At 62.0% G+C, this 7842-nt stretch overlaps 2 protein-coding genes across 10 annotated transcripts in view; one reads left to right on the top strand and one right to left on the bottom strand.

The window, feature by feature from the left end:
• OBSL1 (obscurin like cytoskeletal adaptor 1) overlaps positions 1 to 6677 on the top strand; it is a 10463-nt gene extending 3786 nt beyond the window's left edge. For 2 of the 6 annotated variants that reach the window (XM_042893761.1, XM_042893762.1), the window contains exons 8-24: positions 20 to 209; positions 289 to 561; positions 833 to 1108; positions 1193 to 1468; positions 1587 to 2246; positions 2774 to 3049; positions 3126 to 3401; positions 3474 to 3740; positions 3814 to 4083; positions 4152 to 4418; positions 4568 to 4834; positions 5066 to 5178; positions 5283 to 5436; positions 5519 to 5680; positions 5781 to 5885; positions 5957 to 6223; positions 6355 to 6677. In XM_042893761.1, the coding sequence (XP_042749695.1) occupies positions 20 to 209; positions 289 to 561; positions 833 to 1108; positions 1193 to 1468; positions 1587 to 2246; positions 2774 to 3049; positions 3126 to 3401; positions 3474 to 3740; positions 3814 to 4083; positions 4152 to 4418; positions 4568 to 4834; positions 5066 to 5178; positions 5283 to 5436; positions 5519 to 5680; positions 5781 to 5885; positions 5957 to 6223; positions 6355 to 6362 (4107 nt within the window). In that variant the 3' untranslated portion in view covers positions 6363 to 6677. Of the gene's footprint in view, positions 1 to 19; positions 210 to 288; positions 562 to 832; positions 1109 to 1192; positions 1469 to 1586; positions 2247 to 2773; positions 3050 to 3125; positions 3402 to 3473; positions 3741 to 3813; positions 4084 to 4151; positions 4419 to 4567; positions 4835 to 5065; positions 5179 to 5282; positions 5437 to 5518; positions 5681 to 5780; positions 5886 to 5956; positions 6224 to 6354 lie in introns of those variants that run through there. The other 4 variants (XM_042893764.1, XM_042893763.1, XM_042893765.1 and 1 more) reach the window with 4 other exon arrangements.
• The window catches only part of TMEM198 (transmembrane protein 198), a 4612-nt gene continuing 3203 nt past the window's right edge, over positions 6434 to 7842 (bottom strand). For all 4 annotated transcript variants that reach the window (XM_042893769.1, XM_042893768.1, XM_042893766.1 and 1 more), the window contains one exon: positions 6434 to 7723. In XM_042893769.1, the coding sequence (XP_042749703.1) occupies positions 7577 to 7723 (147 nt within the window). In that variant the 3' untranslated portion in view covers positions 6434 to 7576. The remainder of the gene's footprint in view (positions 7724 to 7842) is intronic.

Raw genomic sequence — 7842 nt, 5'->3', positions numbered from 1 at the left:
GCTGCTGCTGGAGTGTGAGGTGAGCCCGGCGGGTGCCCCTGTGCACTGGCTGAAGGATGGCGAGGCTGTGGTGCCCAGCGAGATCCTGAGCATCCAGTCAGAGGGATGCTGGCGGAGGCTGCACATCCCCACGGCTGTGCCATCGGACTCGGGGACGTACACATGCGATGCTGGGGACGACACCGTGAGCTTTGTGGTGACCGTGAGCGGTGAGCTGCTGGGGTTGCCCATCCTTGCATGAGGCTCACCCACTCCACGTCACCACACTGAGCCTTTTGTCCTGTGCAGAGGCACCAGTAAGGATTGTCAGCTCCAACGAGGAGACCCCGCACACCTATGTGGCCGGGCAGCGTGTGGAGCTGTGGTGCCAGCTGTCCCGTGCCGAGGCCCCAGTGCGCTGGTACAAGGATGGGGAGGAGGTGGAGGAGGGTGAGAGCCTGGTGCTGGAGCGTGAGGGGCCGCGGTGCTGCCTGGTGCTGCCCTGCGCCCGCCTGCAGGATGCAGGGGAGTTTGTCTGTGACACTGGAGACACTGCTGCCTCCTATCACGTCATGGTGGCAGGTGGGTGACACAGCTGGGACAGCATTTGGGGAAGTGTGCTGCTGCTGATCTATGGGCTCCTGGAAGGGGCTCTTGGCTGTGGCACTTGTGCACAATAAGCACATGTGCACCTCTGCTGACATGGGGCATTTTCCCTCTGCTCCTGCCCTCCAGCTGTTGCGTCACTGCGCTGGGGCAGTGCCCCGGCACCTGCACAGCCCTGTGGTTAGGGTTGCAGTGGGGGTAAGCAGGGATATGTGCATTCTTACCTCCTTCCTTTGTGCACTGGCAGAGCCACGAGTGAGGATTTTGCACCCTGTGCAGCGCTCGCTGGAGCTGCCAGTGCTGGCGCCGGGGCACGTGGAGCTGCGCTGTGAGCTGTCTGTACCTGATGCTGCCGTGCGCTGGTTCAAGGATGGGCTGGAGGTGGATGAGACCAACAACCTGCGACTGCTGGCTGATGGTGCCTGGCGCTGCCTGCTCATCCCCAGGAGCAGTGCTGAGGACACAGGGGAGTACATCTGTGAGAGCAAGGATGAAGCTGTCTCATTCGATGTCAAGGTGACAGGTTAGTGAGGAAGCACCGGTGCACCCCCCCTCCCCCCACTCATCTCCTGTGCCATGTTGCACCAGTGCCATGCTGTTCTTGTAGAGCCCCCAGTGAAGATCCTGCAGCCACAGAGACCTCCACCTGTTGTAAAGGTGTCCCCAGGGGAGACGGTGATGCTGTCCTGTGAGTTGTCCCGTGCTGATGCACCCGTGTGCTGGGCCAGGGAGGGTGTCCGGCTGGAGGCGGGGGGCAGCTGGGTGCTGGAGGAGGATGGTGCCCACCGTCGCTTGCTCATCCCTGCTGCTCAAGCTGAGCATGCTGGAAAATACTTCTGCGATGCGGCTGATGATGCGGTGACATTCACTGTCCAGGTGTCAGGTGAGTGAGAACCTGGGGCACGGGGTGCATAGGTAGGGCAGGGTGGCAGCAGCCCCCTCCCCTTAGGATCCCACTCTGGGTCTGCTCTCACGTGGGGGCTCCTGGCCAATGCTAACAGTGGCTCTGTTGGCGAGCGGTGCCACAGACCCTCCAATCAGGATCCTGGAGAAAGATGCACTGCCAACCTGCCGACGCTGCCGGGCCATGGAGGATCTGGTGCTGGAGGTGCAGCTGTCACACGCCCATGGAGAGGTGAAGTGGTACAAGGACGGGGAGAAGCTGCAGGACACGGGGCATGTGCGGCTGGAGGAGGATGGGCAGCGCCGGGCACTTGTCATCCTGGGTGCCACAGATGGGGATGCGGGGGAGTACCTCTGTGACACCCGAGATGACAGTGTCATCTTCTGTGTCACCGTGGAAGGTAACAGGGAGCATATAAGGTGGAGATGGGCTGAATGGGCAGGCAAGCACCCAGTGTCACAGTGTGTCTCTCCAGCCCCAGAGCCACCAGTGAGCATCGTGGGGAACCTGGGCACCACAGAGCATCGCTGCCTGGTGGCTGGGCAGGACCTGGTGCTGGCCTGTGAGCTGTCCCAGCCTGATGCTGCCGTGCGCTGGCTGCGGGATGGCCAGGAGCTGCAGCCAGGGGAGCGGGTGTGCACTGTGGCCCGTGGGGCACTGCGGGAGCTCACTGTGCGTGGAGCACAGCCTGGGGACTCAGGGTACTACATCTGTGATGCTGCCAGCGACCGCATGGTGACGAGTGTGGAGGTGACAGGTGAGCGAGGGTGGCAGGACCATGGTTGGCAGCACCAGGTGAGGGCGAGAGCCCTGTCTCCAAAGAGCTGTCAGCTTGGAAGGGGCAGGTCAGGGCCATCAGACCCATGCCTCCCAACTCCCCCACGCGGAGGCTGGTTAAATTTATCCTTGGCAGGCTCCCAGGCGCCTCTCCTCCTGCTTTGGCTGCCAAGGGCTGAGCTCAGCAAGGCCTTTATCAGCACTGCAGGCTGTGCGGGTATCCCAGCTCCCAAAAAGGTCTGGGGCTGGTGAGGGGCAAAAATCCATGACCTTAATTCAGCAGCTGTGAAGGATGGAGGAGTGGGCTCTGCCAGCATCCCTGCTGGGATCCCTTCCTCAGAGGGACCTTAGCTGCCAGTCTCAGTCAGCCAGTCCCACAGACACCCAGCCAACTCATGCCACCATGATCACCATTAGCCCCATGGCAACTGAAGCCCCTAAATCGCACCAGTGGGCACTGCAGCCATCCCTGCCATCAGCAGTGCCACCCCTGCCCATGTCTCCCAGCCCAGGCTGTGCGAATTGTGAACAAGGAGGAAGCACAGAGCCCACTGGAGGTGCAGGAGGGAGACAGTGTGACGCTGGTGGCCCAGCTGTCCCCAGAGACAGCGGCAACACAGTGGCAGAAGGATGGGCAGATGCTGCTCTCAGGTGGGCGGCTGCTGGTGTGCAGTGAGGGTCCAGCACGCAGCCTTACCATCAAGCAGGTGGAACTGGGGGATGCCGGCACCTTTCTTTGCGATGCTGGGGACGACGAGGTGTACTTCACACTGCATGTGAAAGGTGAGCCTATGGAGATGCCCCCTGCAGAGCAGGACCTATGTCCCCAACCCTGGGCTGAGCTCTGCTCCTGGTGCAGAGGCACCGGTGCTGTTTGTGAACAAGCAGGAGGAGCGGGAGAAGCTGCTGGTGCTGGAGGGTGGTAGTGCCGTGCTCTCAGCTGTCGTGTCCAAGGAGCGAGCTGACATCACCTGGCTGTGCCCCCAGCAGCTCATGGTACCCAGTGAGCGCTGCCAGTTGCGTTGTGATGGCCGTGTGCACAGCCTGGTCCTCAGCAATGTGGCCAAGGAGGATGCTGGAGTCTACACCTGCCTGTCCCCTGATGACCAGATGCAGTTCGACATCAGCGTGCGGGGTGAGTGCTGGTAGCAGGGGGATGCACAGCATGGTGCTGGGGGTATGTGCACGCTGATGGCTGTCTGTGCAGAGCTGCAGGTGAAGTTCCTGCGTGGGCTCTCGGATGTGCGGGCACAGCAGGGTGAGACAGTGGTGTTGTGGTGCGAGTTGTGCAAGGCCCGTGGCGATGTGGTGTGGCTGAAGGATGGGCGGGTGCTGGAGCCTGATGCACGCCGCGAGGTCCGGGTGCAGGGCCGGGAGCGCTCGCTGGTGCTGAGCTGTGTGAGGCCTGAGGACGCTGGGGAGTACTGCTGTGAGTCCAACAATGACCGCACGCTGGCCACACTGACGGTGCAGGGTAAGCATTACCCCGTGGGCTGGGTACCCCAAAACCCTGTGCTGTGGGCATGTGCCCTGATGGCCACACTCAGTGCGCAGAGTGGTGGAGATCATTGTGGAGCTGCAGAACCTGATGGTGCTGGAGGGAGACGATGCCACCTTCAAGTGCATGGTGTCCCCCGAGGACGTGGCGGTGACATGGCAGCTGGATGGGCAGCCAGTTGTGCCCAGTGAGCGGCTGCAGGTGGCCAGGAGTGGGCTATGCCATAGCCTCACCATGCGGGGCTGCCAGCCAGGCGACGCAGCCACTGTGACAGTCAATGCTGAGGGGCTGCTGAGCACAGCCCGGCTCAGTGTGCATGGTAAGCAGGATAGGAACAGGGCAACGGGGCATCTGGAGGGCTGTGCACTGATCCCCTCATCCGTGCAGAGGCGCAGGTGCTGTTTGTGCAGAAGCTGCGGGACATGGTGGCCGAGGAGCAGCAGGATGTGTGCCTGGAGGTGGAGGTGAGCCATGAAGCAGCTGAGGTGCAGTGGCTGAAGCAAGGTGTGCTCCTGCAGCCCAGTGACAAGTACCTGATGTGTGAGTCGGGGTGCCGGCGCACCCTCACCATCTGCTGTGTCAGCCCCTCTGACCGTGGCACCTACCGCTGCGAGAGCCTGCATGACCGCTCACAGGCCAAGCTCAGCGTGGAATGTGAGTACCCTGCAGGATCATCCTGATGACAGGATGCTGCGGGGCGCCCAGGAACAAGGACTGTATTTGGGGATTGCTCCAGCAAAGACTGGGGTTGAGGGGCCCTGTGCTAGGGCACCACTCGTCAGCACTGTCCCCATCCCTCGCAGCCCAGAAAGTGTCAATCCGGAGGCCACTGGCTGATGTGGAGACCTTCGAGAAGCAGACAGCCACCTTCCTGCTGGAGCTGTCTCACGCCGGTGTGCCTGGGGTCTGGACACGTGGTGGTGTGCGGGTGAAGCCCGGTGCCACGTGCCGGGTCAGTGCCACGGGCTGTACACACAGCCTGACGCTGGAGGGGCTGGCACTGGAGGACTCAGGCACCATCACCTTCACTGCTGACACTCTGCGCTGCAGCGCCCGCCTGCTCGTGCGGGGTATGGCACTGGGGTAATGGGGTATGGCACTGGGGGCGTGATGCCAAGGCTGAGGAGGGCACACAACCTTCCCATTGAGGAGATGGGTGCTTAGCAGTGGGGAGCTCGCCTATAGAAGTGCCCAGGGAAGGGTCACCCCTACCCTGTACTGATACCCCAGGCACTGCCCCTGTGCCCTGGTACCAATGCCTTTCCCTCACTGACCCTTCCCACCACACTGTCTCCCCTCAGAGCCTCCCATCAGCATGGTGAAGCTCCTGCAGGACCTGGAGGTTCCAGAAGCAGGGACTGCCACCTTCGAATGTGAGCTGTCCCGTCCCAGCGCTGAGGTGAAGTGGCTCAAGGTGAGAGCTCATGTCCTCCCCATCCAGGTGCCACCTTCTCTGCAAGGCTGTGCGCAGGGTGGAGGGAACCAACCAAGCCAACCTTGACCACACTGCCTAAACAGGATGGAATGGAGCTGCGGCCAGGCCCCCACTGCCGCATGTACTCTGCGGGTCGGCGCCGCCTCCTGCAGCTCAACCGCTGTGCACTGCCTGATGCCGGCATCTACACCTGTGAGGCAGGTGACTGCCAGGCCTCCGCCACACTGCGTGTCCATGGTATGGTTGCTGGCTGCCCAGCTTCATGCCACAGAAGGGACTGGCACCCAGCTGGCCCCAGCACTGTGTCCCTGTCCTGCAGAGCACCAGGTCCACATAATGCAGGAGCTGCAAGATGCTTGTGTGCAGGAAGGTGACAATGCCGTGTTCATGTGTGAGGTGTCCCATGGTGATGTTCTGGGTGAGTGGTTCCATGATGGGGAGAAGATCAAGGTGTCCAGCACAGTGAAGATACGGCAAGAAGGTACTGTGCCTCCCACACTGGGCAGCATGCCCCATACCCCATTTTGGGGCTGGGGATGTGGGAATTCAATGTGCCCAACCATCTCCACCGCCCTCTCCAGGCACACGGCACTTCCTGCTGCTCTGCACCGTGCGCCCTGAAGATGCGGGTGCCATCCGTTTTGTGGCCAGGATGGCTAGTTCAGAGGCCAGCCTGAAGGTGGAAGGTAGCAGGCGTGCATGGTGGCATCATGGGGCCATGGGGGGCAGATGCTGATTTCCCCTCCCTATGCCCCAGTGCTGCCCATCCGCATTGTGAAGCCGCTGCGGGACAAGACGGTGCTGGCGCGGCACAAGGCGACGCTGGAGTGCATGGTGTCACACGCCCGGGGCCGCGTGCGCTGGCTGCGTGGAGACACCGAGATCTTTGCCAGTGATAAGTATGAGATCTGCAACCTGGACTGCTATCGCACACTCATCATCCACTGTGTGGGACGTGAGGACGAGGACTCGTACACCTGCGATGCCTTCGATGACCGCTCCACCGCACGGCTCCTGGTGGAAGGTGAGCACGTAGAGGGATGCAGTGGCACTGGCACCCATGTCCATCTGTCCCACCCACTCCTTCTTTGGGGATCTGATCCCTGGATGGGGGTCTGTGCTCCCCCTGCTCCCCAACACACTTTGTCCCTGCAGGGAGTTAGAAGCTGGGGTGCACACGGAGTGCACGGACCTCAGGTCCCCCAGCCCCTCGGTGCAGCCCTCACCTCGGCACAGCATTCTGAAAGGCTCTTTACTGTGTGGCCGTGGCCTCAGCAGCGTTTGGCACATTTACAAAAGAGGCTGAAAAGGGGGACGGCGGCGGCGCGGCGCTGCAGAGACGGCGTGGCAGAAACATGCAGTTCCTGGGGTGGCAGCCGGGGACGGGACAGCACCCAGGGGCACCCCACTCTGGTCCCCCCACATCCCGCCTGCGGGGAGGTCCTGGCTCACTCCGTAATAAATTAATACAAATCACAGCAAGAGAAGTATATACAAGGTGGGAGCCTCTGTCTGCAGCGATGCTCTGAGCAGGGGCTCCTGCCCTGCCCCGCAGAGGTGCTGCCCCCAGGGCCCCCCAGCCGCTATAAAATCCAGTCGCCAGCAAAACAGCGATGGCCTCTGATGCCGGGGGGACCCTGGAGCAGCCCAGCCTCTGCCTGAAGGCTGCATCCTTGCTCCCGTCAAAACATTCAGGGGAGTGCGCACAGTGCCCAGGTGGGGCAGAGCCCCAGTGCTGTTACCCCACAGCAGCAGCCCCATGCCCTGGCAGCCTCTGCCCAAGTCTGCCCCACTTCAGCCCAGGAAAATAGGGACGCAGGCAAGCTGCTCTGGAGGCAAGGAAGGTGTGTAGGGCAGGAACCTCTAACGGCAGAGTTTTGGGAGTGCTGCCTGGGGTGGGATGGGGCACACATGCTCAGGGTAGTCACGGTGGGAGCAGGGGTTTGGGGAGCTGCTCTCTGAAGAAGGGACATGGGGACAGGCACTTGGGGAGTCGCTGTGGGGTGTGATGGGGAGGGAGCAGGCACAGGGAGCTGCTCTGGGAGGGCTTGAACATGGAGAAGAGGGTGTCAGGGTACAGAAGGAGTGTGCCCAGGTCATGGGGAAACGTGCAGCAGAGCTGCTCACACCACATTCTGTGAGTCCACGGGAGCTCGTAGCCCCAGTCCGTGGGCTGAGTTTCTGCCTGGGGGTGTCCCCAGCATGGCTGAGTCCCGCGGGCATCCTGGGCTCACCAAGATGAGTCCCGTGCTGCCCCAGGAAGGTTCTCCATCCATAGCCTCCACAGTCCTGAGGCTGAAGAAACAGCCCCATGTGTCCAAAGAGGTCTGTGGGAGCAGGCTGGGGTGCTGGTGTCACTCGAGGTCACTGGGTTGGCTTATACCCGCATGGCAGGGCCGGAGCCTGTGGTGAGGGGCACAGTGGAGCTGCAGTCATAGTCCAGGTCCACCACGGCATGGGAGCTGGCAATGAGGCTGTTGAGGGATGGTCCCGTCTGCCGCTCTCGGAAACTCTGGATATAGCTCTGCATGAGAAAGGGCCAAAGGGTGAGCAGGCTCTGCTCCCGGCCCGCTCAGTCCCGTCCCGTCCCGTCCCGTCCCATCCCATCCCATCCCATCCCATCCCATCCCATCCCATCCCATC

This window comes from Lagopus leucura, unplaced genomic scaffold (genome assembly GCF_019238085.1).
Source record: "Lagopus leucura isolate 7727_CA_CO unplaced genomic scaffold, USGS_WTPT01 71-10_obj-0_obj, whole genome shotgun sequence".
In the NCBI taxonomy this organism is placed as follows: domain Eukaryota; kingdom Metazoa; phylum Chordata; class Aves; order Galliformes; family Phasianidae; genus Lagopus; species Lagopus leucura.
Note: the sequence above shows the minus strand (reverse complement) of the source record. Positions and strands in the feature narration are given on the sequence as shown.